Below are 22,917 nucleotides of genomic sequence, written 5' to 3'. Positions count from 1 at the left end.
GCAGTGAGCTGAGATCACGCCATTGCACTCCAGCCTGAGCGAAATCTGTTTCAAAAAAAAAAGGGGTTATGGTGAGATGAAGAGATGGACGAGGGGGGAGGGACAGATCGTGTAAGGAATGGAGAGGGAGAGAAAGAAAAAGACCAGCTGAGGCTCCGGCGGACTGCTGGCAGACATGGCCACTTCCTGCTTACCCCCAGCAACACTAACGTTAAAGCAGTTCATCAGAAGGCAACAAGTTCTTCTCCTCTACAGAAGGATTTTCCAAACAATTCAGCAAGTTGCGAATGATTCTGATCGCAAATACCTGAAGGATTGGGCAAGGGAAGAATTCAAAAGAAACAAAAGTGCCACCGAAGAGGATACAATTCGGATGATTACTCAAGGCAATATGCAGCTCAAGGAGTTAGAAAAAACTTGCTTTAGCAAAATCTTAACTATAGCATTATTCTGAAGGATTTTCAAAGTCTCCATGTGTTTTGTTGCATTTAGGATTAACAACGGACAACACAAAGCCCAGTCTTACTATTTGTATGTACAGTATTTGGTGATAGAGAGCAAAGGAAAACACATCAAAACAGTTGCCTTAACACTGAAAAACATACCCTGCATTTTGAAAATGTTTATGGATGGCTCAGCAGTTTTTAAAAGAAGCAAAAACCACTAACAAATGGCCAGTTCACACATGAAAAGATGCTGGACACAATCATTAGGGAAGTGTAAATCAAAACTACTATGAGGCTGGGCACAATGGCTCACGCTTGTAATCCCAGTACTTTAGGAGGCCAAGGTAGGTGGATCACTTGAGGTCAGGAGTTAGAGACCAGCCTGGCCAACATGGCGAAACCTCATCTCTATTAAAAATGCAAAAATTAACCAGGTGTGGTGGTGCATGCCTGTAGCCTCAGCTACTCGGGAGGCTGAGGCAGAAGAATCACTTGAACCCAGGAAGTGGAGGTTGCAGTGAGCTGTGATTGTGCCTACTGCACTCCAGCCTGGATGACAGAGTGAGACTCTGTCTCTAAAAAACAACAACAACAAACAAGCAAACAAAAAACTATGAGATACCACTTCACATTCGCTAGAATGGCTGTAATTAAAAAGAGAAACAATAACAAGTGTTGGTGAAGATGTGCAGAAATTGGAACCCTCATACGTTGTTGGTGGGAATGTAAAATGGTGCAGCCACTTCAGGAAACAGACTGTCAGTTCCTCAAAAGATGAAACACAGCTGCCACGTGATTTAGCAATTCTACCCCAGGCCCATAGCCATTATTTGGCAGTGAAAAGAAAGAAGGACTGATATACTGATATATGCTAAACATGGATAAACCTTGAAAACGTTAAGTGAAAGAAGCCAGTCACAAAAGATCACGTGATGATTCCATTCATATGAAGTGTCCAGAATAGGCAGAAAGATTAGTGGTTGCCTAGGCTGGCTGTAGGTGGAATGGATTAACTGTTAATGGGTGTAGGATTTCTTTTCAGGGTGATGAAAATATCCTGCAGTTAGCTTGTGGTGTTAGGTTGCATGACTCTGAATATACTCAAATCCATTGAATTGTATCTCAATAAAGCTGAAAAAAAAAAAAAAGACCAAAGACAGACAAGAAAGTAATTTATTCTAGGAAAGCTTTTTTTTTTTTTAGACGGAGTTTCGCCTTGTTGACCTGGCTGGAGTGTGCAATGGTGCAATCTCAGCTCACCCCAACCTCTGCCTCCCGGGTTCAAACGATTCTCCTGCCTCAGCCTCCCAAGTAGCTGGAATTACAGGCATGCACCACAACGCTGGGCTAATTTTGTATTTTTAGTAGAGATGGGGTTTCTCCAATATTGGTCAGGCTGGTCTTGAACTCCTGACCTCAGGTGATCCACCCGCCTCGGCCTCCCAAAGTGCTAGGAATACAGGTGTGAGCCACTGCGCCTGGACCTTTTTTTTTTTTTTTTTTGAGATGGAATCTCGCTCTGTTGCCCAGGCTGAACTGCAGTGGCGCAATCTCGGCTTACTGCAACCTCCGCCTCCCAGATTCAAGCAATTCTCCTGCCTCAGCTTTCCAAGTAGCTGAGACTACAGGCAGGTGCCACCATGCCCAGCTAATTTTTGTATTTTCAGTAGAGACGGGGTTTCACATGTTGGCCAGGCTAGTCTCGAACTCCTGACTTCAGGTGATCCACCCTCCTCCTCAGCCTCCCAAAGTGCTGCGATTACAGGCGTGAGCCACCGCACCCAGCATCGGAAGAAGCTCTTTGAATATTGAGGAAGTGGTTGTGTTTGGAGAGAGTGAGGGATCTAAGTTTCTCAGACAGAATAAGGGATTGAAGGCGCAAGGTGGAGAAGCTGAGACCTGAAGACCATCCTAAGACAAGAGGAGCACAGCTGGGTGTGGTGGCACACACCTGTGGTCCCAGCTACTCGGGAGGCCGAGGTGGGAGGATCGCTTGACCCAGGGAGATCAAGGCTGCAGTGAACTGAGATGGTGCCACTGGACTTTGGTCTGGGTGACAGCGTGAGGCCCAGTCTCTAAAAATAAAAGAGTAAGCCAGGCACGGTGGCTCACGCCTGTAATCCTAGCACTTTGGGAGGCCGAGGCAGGTGGATCACGAGGTCAGGAGATCGAGACCATCCTGGCTAAGACAGTGAAACCCCGTCTCTACTAAAAATGCAAAAAAATTAGCCGGACGTGGTAGCGGGTGCCTGTAGTCCCAGCTACTCGGAAGGCTGAGGCAGGAGAATTGCTTGAACCTGGCAGAGGTTGCAGTGAGCTGAGATTGTGCCACTGCATTCCAGCCTGGGTGACAGAGCGAGACTCTGCCTCAAAACAAAATAAAAAATAAATAGATAAATTAGAAAAGAGGCGGCAGGGACAGTGGGGGGAGGGGCAGGACTCCTGAGCCTGCTGAGAGAGAAGTTTTTTTTTTTTTTTTTGAGACGGAGTCTCGCTCTGTCGCCCAGGCTGGAGTGCAGTGGCGTGATCTCCGCTCACTGCAAGCTCCGCCTCCCGGGTTCATGCCATTCTCCTGCCTCAGCCTCCCGAGTAGCTGGGACTACAGGCGCCCGTCACCACGCCCAGCTAATTTTTTGGTGTTTTTAGTAGAGACAGGGTTTCACTGTGTTAGCCGGACGGTCTCGATCTCCTGACCTCGTGATCCGCCCGCCTCGGCCTCCCAAAGTGCTGGGATTACAGGCGTGAGCCACCACGCCTGGGCGAGAGAAAAGTTTTCAGTCTCTTTTGAACTTGAGGATCCTAGGAAGGGGGCCGGGAGCCTGTGTTCTGAGGATGGAGGGGAGTGGAGATGGGGCTTCTGTGCCTGAGGAAGGAGGAGACTGCAGACCTGAACTCCTGAGTTTGGGGAAGGAGGAAGCTAGAGGCCTGGGCTCCTGGATTGTGGAAATGACCAGAGACAGAGGCAGGAGAGGGCACCAGGTGCCCGGATGTGGAGGTCTGGAGGATTTGGGGACAGAGGTTCCCGTGGGAAAACAAAGGGCTATACATCACTTTCTTCTTCCCAGAATGTCCTCTCAGCTTCCCAGAAGCTGAGAACAATGGAGCTACAGCCTTCTAGGAGGATCTCGGAGAGGAGGGCAAGGCTGGATCTCCAGAAATGGAGAAGCAAGGGACCCTGGGTACAGTTACCAACTGCCTCTCCCCTAGATGCTAGGAGCTGCACCCAGGCCTCCTTCTCCCCCAGAATGTTACCTTTGGTGGGGGGAATAAGGGGAGCATTCAGGAAGGAACCCATGTTCTTTCTTTTTTTTTCTCTTGAGACAGAGTCTCACTCTGTTGCCCAGGCTGGAGTGCAATGGGGCGATCTCGGCTCACTACAACCTCCGCCTCCTGGGTTCAAGCGATTCTCCTGCTTCAGCCTCCTGAGTAGCTGGAACCACAGGCACGTGCCACCACGCCCGGCTACTTTTTGTATTTTTAGTAGAGACAGAGTTTCACCATGTTGGCCAGGCTGGTCTCAAACTCCTGGCCTCAAGTGATCTGTCCAACTCGGCCTCCCAAAGTGCAGGGATTACAGGCATGAGCCACCACGCCCAGCCAGAACCCACTTTCCTTCAATAGCTTCATCTGTCACTTGCTTAAGATCCTCCTTCATCACAAGCAGAGGACGTGGTTAGTGTTTCCTTCCTGCCTGAGGTGGGGAACAAACATATGTGCTAGAAACAGAGCTGGGGAAGAGGGATGGCGTGGGAAGGGCTGGGATGCTAGAGGCTGAGGAGCTCAGACTGTCCCAGGAACCCTGGGGAGCCATGGGGGTGTCTATACAGAGGAGGGTTTGGCTTTAGGAAGATCCTGGACCAGAGAAAAGACTGAGGCCAGGAGCCCAGTGCAAGGACCCAGATGGGTGAGGCCAGAGCTAGCCCAGGATGGGGCCCGGGTAAGGAGGAAGGGGAGGTGGGGGACATTCAAGAGGCTGAATGGGGGTTGCTCTCCCAGACAAGACCTAGGAGGAGGCATGGGTCCGGGAAGAAGCTGAGGCGGGTGTGGGATCCAGTGGGTGTGAGGGGCCCCAGGGGATGTCTGGGAAGAGGGGTCTGGGAAGCTGAGGTAAGCCAGGTCTGGACTTAGGAGAGATGCTGGGGTTGAGGATGGAAATATGGAGGTTGTAGCCTGGTGAGGTGGCACAGGCCTGTAATTGCAACACTTTAGGAGGCTGAGGTGGGCAGATCACAAGGTCAGGAGTTTGAGACCAGCCTGGCCAACATGGTGAAACCCCGTCTCTACTAAAAATACAAAAATTAGCCAGGCATGGTGGCACACGTCTGTAGTCCCACCTACTCCGGAGGCTGAGGCAGGAGAATCACTTGAACCAGGGAGGCGGAAGTTGTGGTGAGCCGAGATCTTGCCATTGCAATCCAGCCTGGACAACAGAGCAAGACTTCATCTCAAAAAAAAAAAAAAAAAAAAAAAAAGAAAAGAAATATGAAGGTTATCGACAGAGAAGACAAACAGGTGTTAGGGGTCGATGTCCCTGAATGTGAGTAGAGAGGCAGGAAGGGGCTCGTTCCCAGCTCCCTGAGGCCACAACATTTAGAGGGAAGCTGAAGAGGAAGTTCCCAAGGAACTGCCATTTTACCCAGAGGGCCGGGGAGAGTGAAGTGCGCCCCGGGGGTCTATGGAGTTGAAGCCAGAACATACCCAGAAGAAAGTCCTTTGAAATCTCACATTTTATACTCGAAATTCTTGCCAATTTTGCATTCACCTCCATCAGTCTATCCATGCGAGTTTTCATATAAAAAGATTTTCAAGTACTTACCAGTGAGTAACATTCTGTAACCTACCCTTCTGCATCCCCCACCACCCACGGTAAAAATTTGCAAGTGAAAATAAGGCTCTGGGTTCCTTCCGTGGTTTTGGGGTCTCCCAGCCCGTCTCCTGCATTGGGATGTCTATTACTCAAGCATTTAAGGTTCTGGTAAACGTGCCCATGCTGGCCTCTCCTCAGAATCACCGACACTCCCAGCCCCATCCACAAGCAGCTGAGTCCCCCATCTTCTCCCTGGCCATGTGCCCCCATCCACCCTCCCCATGATAGCTAGATGGATCTTTCTTTCTTTTCTTTTCTTTTTTTTTTTTTTTTTGAGATGGAGTTTCACTTTTGTTGCCCAGGCTGGAGTGCAATGGTGCAATCTTGGCTCACCGCAACCTCTGCCTCCCGGGTTCAAGCGATTCTCCTGCCTCAGCCTCCCGAGTAGCTGGGATTACGGGTATGTGCCACCACGCCCAGCTAATTTTGTGTTTTTAGTAGAGACAAGGTTTCTCCATGTTGGTCAGGCTGGTCTCGAACTCCCGACCTCGGGTGATCCGCCCGTCTCGGCCTCCCAGAGTGCTGGGATTACACGTGTGAGCCACTGTGCCCAGCTGCCAGATGGATTTTTCTAAAGTGCAAACCTGACCCTGTCCCTCCACCTTATCACCCTCCACCCTCCATGGCCCCACAGTGCCCTTCTCCCATGGTGCTCCAGCCACACTGAACTCTGGTTCATTCTTTGAGCGTGCAGTCCTCTCCCTTCCTCTGGCTTTTCTTTTCTTTTTTTTTTCTTTTTTTGAGATGGAGTCTCGCTCTGTCAGCCAGGCTAGAGTGCGGTGGCAGGATCTGGGCTCACTGCAACCTCCACCTTCTGAGTTCAAGCAATTCTCCTGCCTCAGCCTCCCAAGTAGCTGGGATTACAGGTTCCTGCCACCACATCCAGGTAATTTTTTGTATTTTTAGTAGAGATGTGTTTTTGCCATGTTTGCCAGGCTGGTTTCGAACTCCTGACCTCAGGTGATTCGCCCGCTTCAGCCTCCCAAAGTGTTGGGATTACAGGCATGAGCCACTGCGCCTGGCCCTCTCTTGGCTTTTGTACCCAATGCTCTCTCTCCTGGGAAGACCCTCTCTGCCTCGGCTCTCTCTGTAAATCCCTCAAGTGTTCGCTCCTCCAGGCAGGACTGGCTACATAATTTGCAGGGCGCAGTGCAAAATCAAAATATGGGGCCCTTGTTCAAAAATTATTAATAATTTCAAGATAGTGACAGCAGGGCATTAAAGCAAGCATAGGGTCCTTCTAAGTTTGGGGCATGGTGTGACCCCACAGTCACACTGCCATAAAGCTGGCCCTGCCTCAGGAAATCTTGGACTGTCTCCCCACCTCCCATCCCAGGCCCAGTTAGAAACCTCAGATTGCTTCTTGGACTTTTGGCTAAGATCAAGTGTAGAACTCTCTGGCTCTGGGAGTCCCCTGGGCTTCTGCAAAAGCCCTGATCATTTTTGCCTGTTCTTTCCCTATCCCCAATCACTCTGGGATGCCATTGTTTGGTGATTATCTATCTCCTCCTCCACTAGAAAGAGAACTCTTTTTTGTTGGTTTGTTTTGGGACGGAGTCTCGCTCTGTTGCCCAAGCTGGAGTACAGTGGCCCAATCTTGGCTCACTGCAACCTCTGCCTCCCGGGTTCAAGCGATTCTCCTGCCTCAGCCTCCCAGGTAGCTGGGATTATAGGTGCCCGCCATCACACTCGGCTAATTTTTGTATTTTTAGTAGAGTTGGGGTTTCACCATGTCAGCCAGGCTGGTTGTGAACTCCTGACCTCAAGTGACCCGCCTGCCTCGGCCTCCCAAAGTGTTGGGATTACAGGCGCGAGCCACTGCTCCCAGCCTTGAACTAGAACTCTGAGGGCAAGGGCTAGGGCTGTGTTGGTCACCACAATGTTCCCAGCGTCACTCCGCACAGGTCAGGACAACAGGAAGCACTGATACCTATCCTTGCTTTTGCGAGGTATGAGAGGGCACAGCCATCAGGGAGAACCCAAAGGCAGGAGGTAGGCCCAGGTTCCACCCTGAACAGAAACATCCTTTTTGGGAACACCTTTTATCTGATTGTCTCACATCCCATGCAAAGAGCTGCAAAAGCGTGGCATTAGCCTCAGCCTTGCAGGAGATCACAGGTGTCCCCAGACACTCAGGGCCTTTGTCAGATTTAGCCACCCCAAGACACATGGGTTGGATCTGGCAGTACACAGACAGGGCAGAATCCTGGTATTGGGACTATAGTCACTTCAAGAAAATGCTCCAGCAGCCGGAGCTTTGCTCTAAAAAATGTGCGGGGCCAAAGGCAGATGAGGAATTGATGAGGAATTGAAAGTAGAAGTAGTCGTACTCCCTGAGCTCAGGAAATTGATGGACTTAGCTGGGCAGCTGGACAAGCTAATTATTATTATTATTATTATTTGTAGAGATGGGGTATGGCTATGTTGCCTGGGAGGCCGCAGCATTTTGGGGGAAGTTAAAATTCCTAAGGAACTGCTATTTTATCCAGAGGGCTGGGGAGAGTGAAGTGTGCCTCAGAGGGTCCACGGAATTGAAAACAGGCTGGTCTTGAACTCCTGCACTCAAGCAATCCTCCTGAGGGTGGCCTCTCAAAGCACTGGGATTACAGGCATGAGCCACTGTGCCTGGCTGACAAGCAAAATTTTAACTTTAAATCCTAGACACATGTGATTGTGTGTTTCTGCAGGCGGGTGGGGGTGGTTCAGGCATGCTGTGGGGGAACATGGGGGACCCATGCTAGAGGGACCAGTCTGCCCTCCTCCCATCCTTCCTGCTTCCAAATTTGTAATAAGCTACTACCAAGTGTGTGTCCTCCTTCCAGCCCTGCATTTCCTGTGTCCACATTCCCCCTGACCACCCACTGCCTCTCAGCCTCCATCCACTGTCTGCCTGCTACTTGAGCCTGGAAAAGGTCCGTCATTCCCATGCTACACAGAAGTCCCTCCCCCATCTAAGGGGTGGAGCCGTGGATATCAGAGCCCAGTGTCTTACAACACTTCTTCCTGTCTCTGCAATCTTGCTGGAGAACTGCGTAGCTGCACAGTAGAGCACTGTCTGCTGGGTGGGGGGCGGAGGCCTCTGGTAAGGTCGTCTCAAACCTTTCTTCAACCACTTCAGGCCCCAACTTGGTCCGGATCACCCTTCTGCTTGGACTATTGCAGTATCCTCCTCCCCCAGGAGCTTCCTTGAGATCAGGGACTGCTACTCTTATTAGACCTCAAAACCCTTCAATGGGCCAGGCGGGGTGGGCTCACGCCGCCTGTAATCCCAACACTGAGAGACCAAGGCAGGTAGATCACGAGGTCAGGAGTTCGAGACCAGCCTGGCCAACATGGCGAAGCAGTCTCTACTAAAAATACAAAAATTAGCTGGGCGTCGTGGCGGGGCACCTGTAATCTCAGCTACTCGGGAAGCTGAGGCAGGAGAATCACTTGAACCCGGGTAGCGGAGGTTGCAGTGAGCCAAGATTGTGCCACTGCACTCCAGCCTGGGCGACAGCGAGACTCCATCTCAAAAAAAAAAAAAAACCAAAAACCCCTTCAACGGCTTCTCATGCCACTTAGAGGACAATCCAGACTCCTCCCAGCAGCCTACAGGGTCCTGCGTCATTGGCTCCCTTCCTGCTTTCCAGCCCTAACCCAAGATCACTCTCTTCCCTTCCCTCCCCTACTTCAGCCCCCTGGCCTCGGCTCTTTCACTCATGCTTCCCTCAGCACAGGCTGTTCCATTTGCAAGGAATACCCTTCCCACCCCTTTCGTGGTTAACTCCAACCTGCACATCCTTCAGGTCTCCGCCAGGCCTCCCCTCCTCCAGGAAGCCTTCCTTAATCGCTCTTGTTGGGTCAGGGCCCCTGGTTACAGGGTCGCATACTTCTGTATGTGTCTCCTGCATGGCACCCCTTGGTCACTGCAGGTGCTTACACTTGCTGGTGTGATTATTTAACATTTATGGTCAGATCTGTAATCCCAGCACTGTGGGAGGCCAAGGCGGGAGGACCATTTGAGGTCAGGAGTTCAAGACCAGTATGGGAACACAGTGAGACCCCCATCTCTACAAAAATTAGCTGGGTGTGGTGGCACATGCCTGTAATCCCAGCTACTTGGGAGGCTGAGGTGGGAGGACCACTTGAGGCTGGGAGGTGGAGGCTGCAGTGAGCCATGATTGCGCCACTGTACTACAGCCTGGGCGACATCGAGACTGTGTCCAAAAAAAAAAAAAAAACTCAGAAAACATTTGTGTCCCCACCAAATGGTGAGTGCCGCGAAGGCAGCACCTGTGCTGTATTTGTTCCGCAATGAATCCCCAGCACACTGCACACAGCAAGGATTGCTCACATTTAAAAACGAGGGTTTAGGGCCGGGCGCGGTGGCTCACACCTGTAATCCCAGCACTTTGGGAGGCTGAGGTGGGCGGATCACGAGGTCAGGAGATCAAGACCATCCTGGCCAACATGGAGAAATAAAAAAATTAGTCGGGCGTGGTGGCAGGCACCTGTAATCCCAGCTACTCAAGAGGCTGAGGCAGGAGAATCGCTTGAACCCAGGAGGCGGGGGTTGCAGTGAGCCGAGATCGCGCCATTGCACTCCAGCCTAGGCGACAAGAGCGAGACTTCGTCTTAAAAAAAAAAAAAAAAAAAAAAAAAAAAAGATTTAGGAACAGTGCCCTCTGGCTCCCCCTCATGGGAGCAACTGGTAATTGTAGCCAGCACTAGGCCCCCAGTATCCTCACTTCCTAGGCTCCTTTTCTATTTTTTTGGAGACAGGGTGTCGCTGTGTGGCCCAGGCTGGAGTGCAGTGGCGCAATCCTAGCTCACTGCAGCCTTGAACTCCTGGGCTCAAGCGATCCTCCCGCCTTAGCCTCTGGAGTAGCCGGGACCACAGGCTCGAGCCACTATGCCCCTGCTCCTAGGCGCCTTTCCCCAAGACTCATGCCCTCACTCTTCTTGATGATCTCACCTGACTTCAGCTGCCCAAGGCTAACGAACAACAAGAAGGACCTCGTGATGCTGCTGGGGACTTGGGGAATGGGGTGTGGTCAGATCAGGTCCCCCAGGACTCAGGCTGGTCCCATGATTCATGGCATACCTTGTTCAAGGCCTAGACCCCCCAGAAAAGCTGTGGCAGAATCTAGGATTTGTCATCCCATGAGGTCACAGACATGTGCCCCAGGTCATGAAAAGGGCCAGTTCAGTCTTGGGCTCTCTTTACCATGCCCTGACACCAGTGTCCCTCCAAGTGACAGGACCTAGGTTCCCTCCACTCTCCAGCCTCTGGGGACATCATTAGTGAAGCCCTGAGTTCAGGGGGTGCTATTCCTCTTACTGCCAACCCCGTTCCTGGATCTCCAAGGAGGCTCAACATCTCCTAGACCGGGGTTTGGCTCTACAAACCTCCAGGCTTGGTGTCTCATGGGGCCTAGGGCAGCCCAAGACAGAGTAAGGACCCACCCTGCAGAGACATGGGGCCGAAAGTTCCAGATCAGCCCAGACTCCAGGCCCACAGGTTGACAGGGACTGCACCCTCTAGCTACACTTTCTTACCCCCTCCTCTCAAATCAGCTGAATCTGCCATCTGCCCCAACTGACCCCCTAACACTGCTCTCCGGGGGGTCACCGCAGCCTTTATTTATATCATTGAACACAAGAGTCTCTTGGGTCTGAATTGCTTGGTCTTCTTCCCCCTGCCCCTCTGCCTGCTGTTCCTGTTTAGTCTTCGTTAGGTTTTTCTTTGTGTCACCCTTAAATATGGAAAGTCCCTAGCCAGGGGCAGTGGCTCACACCTGTAATCCCAGCAATTCAGGAGGCTGAGACGGGAAGATCACTTGAGGCCAGTTTGGGATCAGCCTAGGCAATATAGCGAGACCCCATCTCTAAAAAAAAAAGAAAAAAGAAAAAATGTCCCACAGTGGGGACTTGGAACCACCCCCCACAAGAAGCCGGCTTAACCCTAGCAGCGTCTGTTCCCATCTCTGCTGACAAAGCCCTCATTTCTGTTCCCAGCTTCAGCCTCAGACCAGGGGTCCTGCAGCCTCCTGAATGCCACATCCTGGACATCCTCAGGGCCCCCTACATCTACCAAGTTCCCCATTGGCCATATCATCTTTCCCAAACCTGCTCCTCCTCTCTGGTCCTATATCAGGGCAGTCCCCACCATCTCCCTGCCCCACCCCATGGCCCCGCAGCTCCATAACCCACCGCCTCAGCTTCCCACAGCTTCCCAAGTGTCTCTATCAACCCACTCCCTTTTCTTGTCCCCTAGCGCAGCTGGTCCAACTTTGTCCTCACCCACCCAGGTCCCTGCCCCAGCTTCCCCTGGGGTTCCCAGCTTCGGTCTTCCCCTTGGGTCCACCCTACTCATAGCACTAGAAGGATCTTCCTAAAGCCCCAACCTGACCCCATTGCATACAACCCTCCATGGCTCCCCAGTACCATCAGGCCAGAGTCTGAGCTCCTCAGCCTGGAGGTCCTAGACCCTGCTCAACCCTCCTGCCTCACCTCTACCATAGCACCCCCAGTGCCCAGGGCACACCACCACCTTGCTTGTGCTGTGCCCTCTGCCTGAAAGAGCTTTCCTTCTGCTCTTTGCCCAGTTATCTCCTTCATATGTCATTCTCAGATCACATGTGTCCTCCTCCAGGAAGCCCTCCCTGACCATACCTGGGGCTGAGCAGGGTACCTCTTCTGGACTGTCACAATCCCCCAGGATTCCCTCATCCCCACATCCCTGGTCATTCTGTGCTATCACTGTCTGAGGATGTGTCTGTCTCCCATTTGACTTTAGGCCCCTGCGGGCAGGGCTCAGGGCTATCTGGATCACCACAGCATCCCCCAACCCAGGGCATGCCCAGAGCCGACACGCAGGGAACATCTATTGTCTGAATGGATCGCCATCCTCAGCCTCCTCCAGGGTCCTCAGACTGAACTGGGCGGGGAGGGGCTGTCTCCCCAAAGGAGGCATTCCCCAGCTCCAGACCCCTGCTCCGTCCCCCAACCCCCATAGACAGAGACGAGGGCAAGGGTCTAGGCCCAAGCTTAGAAAAATAGGACTTTCTTGTTGTGCCCTGGTGTCCCCGACACCCTCCCCATCAGAGTTTTAAAAACCATGAGCAATTTGGTGAGTCTGAGGCCAGGTCCCACAGGGTGTCCGGGTCCTGCTGTCCGTGGGGCCAGAGGACCCTTAGAGGGGGGGCGCCTGGCTAGGGTCCCACAGGTTCGTGGCTGGGCCCCCAGGGCTCGCAGTCCAGCTGGACCACGGTGTGGGCCCTGAGAGCCGCGGGCTCTGGGGCGGGCGGGGCGGGCGTGGGCGTGGGGCCCAGGGCGCCGTTGGTCTGGGAGCAAACGCTGCTAACAGGCGCGGGAGTCTTGGCCTTGCCGGGGGGCTGGCCGCCGTGCACCTTGTAGCGCATTAGCAGCACGAAGATGAAGACCAGTACCGAGGCCACGATGACGCCGCCCAGCGCGATGATCATCGTGCCGCCCAGGAAGGGAGCGTGCGGCGCCCCGCATGGCCGCAGCGCAGGTTCGGTGGAGAAGCGGGCGCAACCCACAGGCCGTGTGGCCGTAAGCCCCGTGGCGCTGTCCTCGTACACGGCAAGCACGCACAGATCGTAGGTCCGGCCTGACGCCAGGTCCGTCAGCAGGAACGAGCGGCTCTCCGCTGGGATCATCCTGCAGGGCAGGCAGGTGGGGGTCAGGTCTCAGGCTGCCCAGCCCCCATCCTGTGCTTCCCCCACCAAACTCCCTGCGGAGCTAGACTTCCCACCAGTCCCTGCTTCATTTCATTCTACCCAATGAGCTCCCTCTCACCAACATCCCAATTCCCTTTGGTCTGACATCCCATTCAGCCACCTGACTGATACCCCTCCAGTCTGTTGGTCAATTTTACTCTAGCCCACCCTCTCACACGTCCTCATAGTCTGCTGCCCAATTTCACTCTAGTCCCACCACCCAATTTCTCTAACAGCTCACCACGTGAGTTCTTCCGATCCATCCTGTTTCTTTTCTTTCTTTCTTTCTGTTTTCTTAGAGACAGGGTCTTGCTCTGTTGCCCAAGCTGGAGTGCAGTGGCATGATCACAGCTCACTGCAGCCTCTAACTCCTGGACTCAAGCCATCCTCTCACCTCAGCCTCCTGAGTAGCTGGAACTACAGGCGTGCATTACCATGCCCAGCTAATTTTTAAATTTTTTGTAGAGACAGGCTCTTGCTATATTGCCCAGGCTGGTCTCAAACTCCTGGCCTCAAGGCAGTCCAGCCTCCTGCCTTGGCCTCCTTAAGTGTTGGGATTACAGGCGTAAGTCACCACATCTTGCCGGTTTCATTTTATACCCAACTGCCCAATTTCCCTTTTGCACTGCCCACTCAATTTCCGTCCAGCCTGCAGCCCAGCTCTGCTGTAGCCTCCCTCCCCAATTTTGCCCCAGTCCTCTGCCTGATTTCACTCTGGCCCCACTGCCAGTCATCTCTCCAGTTTGCCACCCAATTCTGCTCTAACCCTGTCCAATTTCCCTCTAATTTAATCCTTTTGTCTTCTAGCCACCCCCATCCAATTTCCCCCACATTTTACCTCCCAGTCTCCTCCAGACCCTTGCCAATTTCCCTCTGGTTCCCCTATTTCCTGCAGGCTGTGCCAAATTTCCTTTTTCCAGCTGCCTGATTTTCCTCTAGTGTACAGCTAGGATTCTTTCCAATCAAACCACCTGATCTCCCTGTACCCCTGTTGCCCAATTTCCTTGTAACCTGCCAATAAATGTCCCCCTAGCCCTATTGCCTTATTATTATGACTGTATCGATAGCCTGTTTTCCAATGAGTCCTGTCGTCTGATTCCCTTTTCATTAAACTAATGTGCCTCTGTCACTACTGCTTTCTTTTTCTCCCTGTTGCCTTATTTCTTTCCAGCTCTGTCACCTGCTTCTCTTTTATCTCTGTTGGCTGGTTTCTATTTATCTTTTTCTTTCTTGTTTCCTTTTAATCCTTACCACCCAATTTCACTATAGTTTCTTTTGTAGTTGGGCACCCTGTTGGAGAGTTGACTTGTCTTATCACCTGTTTTATTCCTAGGCTATTCTAATGAGAGAGGTACAGGGAACTCCGTGACCGCCTGGGGCAGGGTGACTGTCTAGGACAGCATTCATCCCATTCCCCACCTGGCAAGGTGGCCAGGACTTGTGTGACTTTTTTTTTTTTTTTGAGACGGAGTCTCACTCTGTCACCCAGGCTGGAGTGCAGTGGTGCAGCCTCAGCTCATTGCAACCTCCTCCTCCCAGGTTCAAGCAATTCTCCTGCCTCAGCCTCCTGAGTAGCTGGGACTACAGGCGCGTGCCACCACACTCGGCTAACTTTTTGTATTTTTAGTAGACACGACGTTTCACTGTGTTAGCCAGGATGGTCTCAAACTCCTGAACTGGTGATCCACCCGCCTCGGCCTCCCAAAGTGCTGGGATTACAGGCGTGAGCCACCGCGCCCGGCCGACTTGTGTGATTATCAGGGGCAGGACTTCCATGGAATCTTCCGAGTCATGTGTGAGAAAGGGAGTAGAATGAGCTCAATGGGTTGCCAGGACTGAAATGGAAATCAAGTGGCCTTTTCTTGAGGTGTTGGCCCCAAGGGAGGGAAAGGACATCCAGGTACTACTAGGTCCCCAAGGCACAGTCCTCAGCCCTGGGGAGGTCCAGTCTTTACAGTCAGCCTTGGGACTGCACCCTTGGCCCAGCCTGGCGGTGAGGACAGGGACTCACCCACAGCCGCAGTCCATCCATGCAAGGTTGGACTTTGGTAAGAGGTGTCAACAGCACCTGGGTCAGCAGCCACCACTGCTGACCACATGCGGTCACCGCAGATGTGCTGAGTGCTCTCCAGCTTGGGGGGACAAGTTGGACTGAGCCACCTCTTGGAGTGTGTAAATCCCAGGTTCTGTGTTTGCAACAACAGGAGAGAGAAGAGAATCCCCCACAAGTGTGGCAAACTGGATATTTCTGTTTACCTGGCAAAAGGAACTTGAACTAGGTTTGATTTGATTTAGAAAATAAAAAATCTGCCGGGTGCAGTGGCTCAGGCCTGTAATCCCAGCACTTTGGGAGGCCGAGGTGGGCGGATCACGAGGTCAGGAGATTAAGACCATCCTGGCTAACATGGTGAAACCCCATCTCTACTAAAAACACAACAAATTAGCCGGGCGTGGTGACGGGCACCTGTAGTCCCAGCTACTCGGGAGGCTGAGGCAGGAGAATGGTGTGAACCCAGGAGGCGGAGCTTGGAGTTAGTCAAGATCACGCCACTGCACTCCAGCCTGGGCAACAGAGCGAGACTCCATCTCAAAAAAAAAAAAAAAAAAAAAGAAAAGAAAAAATCTATGCTGGGTGCCAGTGGTTCACACCTGTAATCCCAGCACTTTGGGAGGCTGAGGCAGGTGGATCACCTGAAGTCAGGACTTCCAGACCAGCCTGGCCAACATGGCAAAACCCCGTCTCTACTAAAAATAAAAGGCAAACATTAGCTGGGCGTGGTGGTGCACGCCTGTAATCCCAGCTACTCGGGAGGCTGAGGCACAAGAATTGCTTGAACCTGGGAAGCGGACGTTGTAGTGAGCTGAGATTGCACCACTGCACTCCGGCCTGGGCGACAAAGTGAGACCCTGTCTCAAAAAAAAAAAAAAAAAAATCTGGATGTCACTATATTAGAACTTGAAATGTGGAATAGTTCACACCACACACACCCAAAGCCCAGTCTCTATCGAACCTCCTCCCTGCAATTTTCCTTCTAACCTCTGGTCTGATTTCTTTTTCTAACAGAGCTGCTTATTTCATTTTTTCTGGGCTCCCTGTGCTTTCCTGTTTGATCTCCTTTTCTTCCTGCAGCCCAGCTAGTATCTAGTCCTGTCATCTGGAAAACCTGGTGTTTCTCTCTTTATCTTTACAACTTAAATTTATTTTTATACCCTTATCTCCCCCACCCACCCTTGCCCATTAACATTTTATTCTTCTGCCCTGATCACTTTCTCCTCCCGCTGCCTGGTTTCCTTTTTATGTTTGCTACTACTATTTATTCTTGCTGCCTAATTTCTTTTTACCCATGCAGTCTGATTTCTTTTATCTTTATTGCTTGATCTTTTTTAGCCCTGTAGCCTGACATATTTTAACATTTGGTGTCGCATTTACTTCGTCCTTCTTGTCTGACTTCTTTTTATCACTGCTGTCAGATTTCATTGACCCTTTCTGCCAGATTCTTGTTATCCTTGCTGCCTGATTTCTTTTACTTTTGCTCTCTGATTTCTTATGGAAACTTCCAGCATCACTTATCAGTTGTGCTTCGGTGTACGGTATTAGTAGGTGTACCCTCAACCCTCCCCTTGCCTCACTCCCCCACCCAAGCTACCCCAGTGCCTGGACCCTGCACCTGTAGACGAGGATGTCATCAGCTGAGCTGTTGTACTGGATCTGGTACATGCGGATGCCCGGGATAGGCCGCTGATCCGGCCACTGGACGAGAGCAGCTGTGGCCCCATGCTCAGTCACCTGGACGCCGCGGTCGGTAGGGGGCCCAGTGTCGGCCACCTTGGCAGAAGCAGAGGCAGCGGAGGGTGGGGTGAGAACATCAGGATCCCCGTCCCGCGGGGGGTCACAGCTGGTGCTGTTGGCTAGCTGAGGAGGTGGTGGGGGACCCACAGTCAGCTCCACAGCAGCTGTGGCCTCTCCAGCTGCATTGGCCGCAATGCAGGTGAAGATGCCACCATCACCCGGCTCGGTGACCAGCAGCTCCAGCGTCCCATTTGGGAAGGCGCGGGCACGGCTTGAGTTGCCCAGCAGCCGGCCCTGGGGTGACACCCAACGCACACGGGGCTCTGGGTCCCCCACTGCCCGGCAGCGCAGGGCAGCTGGCCGACCTGCGGGCACAGCCAGAGGCGGCGAGCGGTGAGTCACCACGGGCGGCTCGCAGACAAACTCCTCCTCGCCCACCGCCCAGAAGTAGCGGCCGCCCAAAGCAGGTGGGGACGCGCAGGCCTCGAGGTCGTCCTCCCGTGCCAGGCGACGCAGCCACACCAGCTCGCAGTTGCAGTGCAGGGGGTTCCCGCCAAAGGCCAGCACCAGGGCAGAGGCGGGCGAGCCCCGGGGCCTGGCGAGCAGGGGCAGGCGGGAGAAGAGTGGGTCGGGTGGGATTGTGGTCAAGCGGTTGGAGGTCATGTCCAGCCGGGCCAGCTTGTGCAGGCGGGAAAAGGCGCCGGCGGGCACAGAAGCCAGCAGGTTGTGGTCGAGGCCCAACGTGTTGACGTTGCCTAGGCGGCCCAGGGCCTCCCAGGGCAGCTGCTCGAGGTTGTTGTAGGAGAGGTCGAGGTCCTCCAGCGTCTCGGCACAATCATCCAGGGCGCCGGCCGCCAGCGCTGCCAGCTGGTTGTTGCTGAGGATGAGGTGGCGCAAGTTGACCAGGCCACGCAGCTGGCCCTCGCCCAGTGAAGTCAGCCGGTTGCCATCCAGGTGCAGGGCACGCAGGGCCCGCAGGTCGGCGAAGGCGCCGGCAGCCACGTGGCGGATGGTGTTCCGCGACAGGCTCAGATGCAGCAGGCCCGTCATGTTGGCCAGGTCGCGGCGGCGCACGGAGGCGATGAAGTTGTCTGCCAGCCGCAGCTCGGCTGCCCGGCGGTCCAGCGAGGGCGGTACGAACAGGAGGCCTGCCCCTGGGCACAGCACGCTTAGGGGCAGAGACTGTGTCTGGCAGCGGCAGCGGCGGGGACATGGGCTGGGTGTGGCTGACTGGGGTGGAGATGAGGCAGGGGCCAGCGGCAGCAGGCACAGGAGCAACGGGAGGATGGCCATCGCGGGCAGGGGTGTCCTGCGGAGAAGAGGGGAGGTGTGAGGGCAGAAGAGGGGTTCTACAGGGGCTGGGGGTGGTCTGAGACCAGGAGAGAAGGTCACAGTGGGCTGAGGGCAGAAGAGCTGGTCAAAGACCATCAGATGTGACCAAAAGCCAGAGGAAGGCCAGGCGCGGTGGCTCACACATGTAATCCCAGCATTTGGGGAGGCTGAGGCAGGAGGATGGCTTGAGGCCAGGAGTTCAAGACCAGCCTGGACAACAAAGTGAGACCGTGTATCTATTATACAAAAATTTTTAAAAATTAGCTGGGCACGGTGGCACCCACCTGTGGTCCTAGCTACGTGGGACACTGAGGTGGGAGGATCAATTTGAGCCCAAGAATTTGAGGCTGCAGTGAGCTATGATTGCGCCACCACACTCCAGCCTGGGCAACAGAGCGTGACTCTGTCTCTCCAAAAGAAAAAGGAAAAGAAATGGTCAGAGAAATGACAGCTGGTCTGGGTGAGTGGCAGGAAAACCAGAGGGCTTTAGACGTGGTCAGAGATGGTCAAAGCTGGCTATGGGGAGACGGGGCAGCCAGGGTGGCAACAATGATCAGAAGTGGTCAGATATGACCAGAGAAGAGAAGGGGTTACAGATGGTCAGGAAGATGAGTGGTGGACAAAGAGAAGGGAGGGCATGGGTTGGCCTCAGATCTGGGGGAGATGACCATGTCAGAGACACGTGGTCAGAAACGGCCCAAAGCCAGCAAGGCGGTCAGACAGGAGGAAAAGGACAGACATGGCAGAGTCAGTGGGAGCCCAAGACAGCTGCTCAGGAGGACGGTGCGGGGAGAGGTCATCGGAGAGAGGAAAGGCAGCAGAGATGTTCGAGATGATTAGAGAGCGTCAGCGAGTGAGAGAGAGGAGAGGTGGCCAGAGATGATCAGAGGGCATCAATGAGTGAGAGAGAGAGAAGAGGTGGCCGGAGATGATCAGAGGGCATCAGCGAGCGAGAGAAAAGAGGTGGCCAGAGATGATCAAGAGGGCATCAGTGAGTGAGAGAGAGAGAAGAGGTGGCCAGAGATGATCAAGAGGGCATCAGTGAGTGAGAGAGAGAGAAGAGGTGGCCAGAGATGATCAGAGGGCATCAGTGAATGAGAGAGAGAGAAGAGGTGGCCAGAGATGATCAGAGGGCGTCAGTGAGTGAGAGAGAGAGGAGAGGTGGCCAGAGATGGTCAGACAGTTGCAGACTGGGAGTTAGGGTCAGGGGTGGGAGGAGGGCAAAAGCAGTGGGAGAGATGGCCAGAGAAAGGGAAAGGTGGCCAGAGGAAGCTAGAGAGGAGAGATGGACAGAGGCTGCTGGAGAGAAGAGTGGTGGACAGCAATGTCAAAGATGGATGGGGACGGTCACAGATCCAGGCTTAGATTCAGGGGTGGAGAAAGAGCAAGAGAGCTGGTGAATGATGATTAGAGAGAGGCACCGTGGACACAGATGTCAGCGATGGTCACTGAGAAGCAGCAGGCAGAGGCGACTGGAGAGAGGACCTGTGGACAGGGGTGTTACAAAGATGGTCAGAGAGAGAAAAAGGGAACAGAGATGGCCATTGAGAGGACAGGTGGAGAAAGGAGACCAGAGAGAGGAGTGGTGGACAAGAGAGGTGGCGGAGACGGTCGGACAGGATAGACAGCGAGAGGCTGTAAGGGTTGCAGGGGTCAGAGACCTGGAGTTCCCATCAACTGGGGCAGGGGAGGTCAGAGAGGGGCAGGGCTGGCCAGTGTCCAGAGAGTGTTTGGAGCAGAGCAGGAGCTGAAGGCAGACCCATGGGGGAATGTCTTTTTTTCTGGAGAAACCCCAAGAGTGCCAAAGGGTACCTGGTACCGTAACCCGCAGCCACAATGCTCCTCCCAGCCCCTCCCCACCTTGAGGTTTCAGCAGCCTTACCTGAGCTAGAAGCAGCCCCAGGGAGCAGAGTTCTAGCTCCAGGGGAGTCAGAGGTCAGGGCTCTGGAGGGAGCATCTGGTCATGCCTTTCCTGTCCCCAAGGCTTCTGTAGAGGGACTGTGTCCTGACTCGGCTCAAGTCTGTGGCAACGGAGTCTCCAGACCTTAATACTCGGGGTTCCAGACTCCTAAATATTGGGCCTCTAGGGTCCAGTTTTAGGGGTCCAGTTTGGGTTGTTCAGGGTCAGGGTCTCCCAGGTCCAGTTTTGGGATGGTAAGCAGCCAAACGGTGGGGTTTGGAGTCTGAGATTCGATCCCGGGGTTCTGCATTCAGATATTGGGGTGCTGAGTCAAGATTGGGAGGTCTCAAGCCCCAGATTTAAGCATTCAGGTCTGCAGCAAGGACTTCAGGCCCAAACTCGGGTTCAGGCCCCTTGGAATCCCACAGTCCAGATCTTGGAATTTGAGGTCTGAATCCCAGGGTTCAGGTCCCCAAGAGTGGGTTCCAGGGTACAGTACTGGAAATCCAGTCCCAGATTTCAAGGTCCCAGGCCCAGAATTCAGAGTTCAGCTCCAGGCTTGAGGTTTTAGATGTCAAATCTTGGGGTTGTGCTCCAAATATTGGGGTCTGTGTTCCAAATTGTGAGGTTCCGGCTCCAAATATTGAGGTCCCAGTGACCGATATTGAGATTCCAGCCCCATATATTGGGGTTCAGGCTCCAGATCCTGGGGTTCCACGGCCGGATCTCGGGGTGCTGGTCCCAGATCAGGGTTCCAGGCTCGGGTTTCCGGAATTCCCGATTCAATCTCGGGGTGCAGGCTCCCGAGGTGTAGGTTAGGGCGCGGGGTCCGGGGCGGCGGCGTCCCGGCTGGCTTCCTGGGCTGCGGCGGAGGCTCACTGGGAGGGAGGGGACCGGCTGCGGTGGGGAGGGGGGCGACCGGGCAGCCCCAGGGCCGGGTGGGGCGAGGCCTGGGAGCGGAGGGACGGTCAGACAGACTGGGACACGCGGGATGGGGGCACCGCAGCGCAGGCGGGGGCGCAGGGGGGAGGGGCCGCGCTCAGAGACCCCTCCCCCGCCGGGGCCGAGGCGGGGGCCGGGCGGGGGCCGGGCTGGCTTGCCGGGTCCAGGCGCTCCCGCGGCCTCCTCACCGGGAACCCAGGGCAGCGCGCGCACCCGCGCTTAAAGGCGCAGGCTCCTCGCGCACCCGCGCTTAAAGGCGTAGGCACCCGCCCCTTCTCTCAAAGACGCGCCCCGGCCCCACCTCCCATGGAGTCGCCCTGGCGCTGCTGGGAACGAGAATCCCTGGATATAGAGAGACTGAGACAGAGAGACAGAGAAGAACGGAGATACAGAGAGGCAGACAAAAAGATGGGCAGGCTTAGATTGATGGACAGAGAGGAGTAAATGGAAAGAGGCAGAGATTGAAAGACACACATATTCGAGACATTGAAATGCACAGAGACAGCGAGACACAGAGAGAGATGGAGAGACAAGAGATAAGGACAAGTCAGAGAAAGACAGAAACAGAGATAGAGACGTGCGTGCGCGCGCACACACACACTCACACGCTCTAAGACGCAGCACCTGGGCTGTGAGAATGGTATGTGTGTATGTGCATTCAGTAACCATTCCTAGCCTTGAGTGTAGCGCTTCATTCCAGAGCCACCGGCCCCCCAAACCTGTCTCTTTCCGCCGCCCTATCTCAGCACCACCTCCCTGGAATGTCCTTTCCACTGTTGGAGTTTCCTTACCTGGCCATGCCCAGCAACAGGCTTGATCTTTCAGGCCAGAGGGGCTCCTTCCCAAGGCTCCTTTCTCTGGCTGCAAGAGGGAAAACTTGTGCCATCTGGGATTAGGGAAAGACCTCAAGACACACTGACAGCCGGGGGCGGTGGCTTACGCCTGTAATCCTGGCTCTTTGGGAGGCCAAGGCGGGCGGATCACTTGAGGTCAGGCGTTGGAGACCAGCCTGGCCAACATGGAGAAACCCCGTCTGTACTAAAATACAAAAATTAGCCGGGTGTGGTGGCGGGCGCCCGTAATCCCAGCTACTCGGGAGGCTGAGGCAAGAGAATTGCTTGAACCCGGGAGGTGGAGATTGTAGTGATCTGAGATCCAGACATTGCACTCCAGCCTGGGTGACAGAGTGAGATTCTGTCTTTAAAAGAAGGAAAGAAAGAAAGAAAAGCAGAGAGGGATGCCTTGCCTTGCAGGAGCCAGGCCAGGTGTCCTTGCAGTGCAGCCCACCAGGATCACCCTGGGGCACCACAGATCTCCAGGTCCCAACCTCAGAGTTTCTGGTTCAGTGGGTCTGAGGTGGGACCCGAACATTTGCATTTTTAACAAGTACCCAGGTGATGCTAATGTGACGTTTCAAAGACCACACTTTTTTTTTGAGACAGGGTCTTGCTTTGTCACCCAGGCTGGAGTACATTGGTGCAATCATAACTGACTGCAACCTCAAATTCCTGGGCTCAAGCAATCCTCCCACCTCAGGCTCCAGAGTAACGGGGACTACAGGCATGCATCGCCATATCCAGCTAATTTTTAAAATTTGTTGTAGAGACAGGGTCTCAAATATGCTGCCCAGGCTGGTCTTGAACTCTTGGCCTCAGGCAATCCTCCCTCCCAGGCCTCCCAAAGTGTTGTGATTACAGGCATGAGCCACTACACCTGGTCAGGGACCATATTTTGAGAACAGCTGGGCTAAACCAGGGCTATCTGCACTGCACATGGAACTGTCTACCACAACAGCTATGCTAAAACCTGGTGGGTTGAGGGGATGTAGCACCCCAGATGTGTACCAAAGAGACAAACGTATTTAGAGACATAAAGAGGAATTCAGTCTATAAGGGACTTAAACAATGCAACAA

General features: G+C 53.8%; 1 protein-coding gene and 1 pseudogene across 1 annotated transcript; one reads left to right on the top strand and one right to left on the bottom strand.

The window, feature by feature from the left end:
• Positions 1–110: 110 nt before the first annotated feature.
• Positions 111–1,052, top strand: LOC134760746 (LYR motif-containing protein 2-like; annotated as a pseudogene).
• Positions 1,053–12,345: 11,293 nt separating this feature from the next.
• LRFN3 (leucine rich repeat and fibronectin type III domain containing 3) lies at positions 12,346–21,235 on the bottom strand. The gene is made up of 3 exons (XM_024238326.3): positions 20,045–21,235; positions 16,709–18,139; positions 12,346–12,981 (listed from the first exon to the last, which is right to left on the bottom strand). The coding sequence occupies exons 2-3, from the start codon at positions 18,121–18,123 to the stop codon at positions 12,510–12,512; spliced, it is 1,887 nt and encodes a 628-aa protein (XP_024094094.2). The 5' UTR covers positions 18,124–18,139; positions 20,045–21,235; the 3' UTR covers positions 12,346–12,509.
• Positions 21,236–22,917: the final 1,682 nt, after the last annotated feature.

Source organism: Pongo abelii, chromosome 20, assembly GCF_028885655.2.
Source record: "Pongo abelii isolate AG06213 chromosome 20, NHGRI_mPonAbe1-v2.0_pri, whole genome shotgun sequence".
In the NCBI taxonomy this organism is placed as follows: domain Eukaryota; kingdom Metazoa; phylum Chordata; class Mammalia; order Primates; family Hominidae; genus Pongo; species Pongo abelii.
This window is presented reverse-complemented; position numbering and strand designations above follow the sequence as displayed.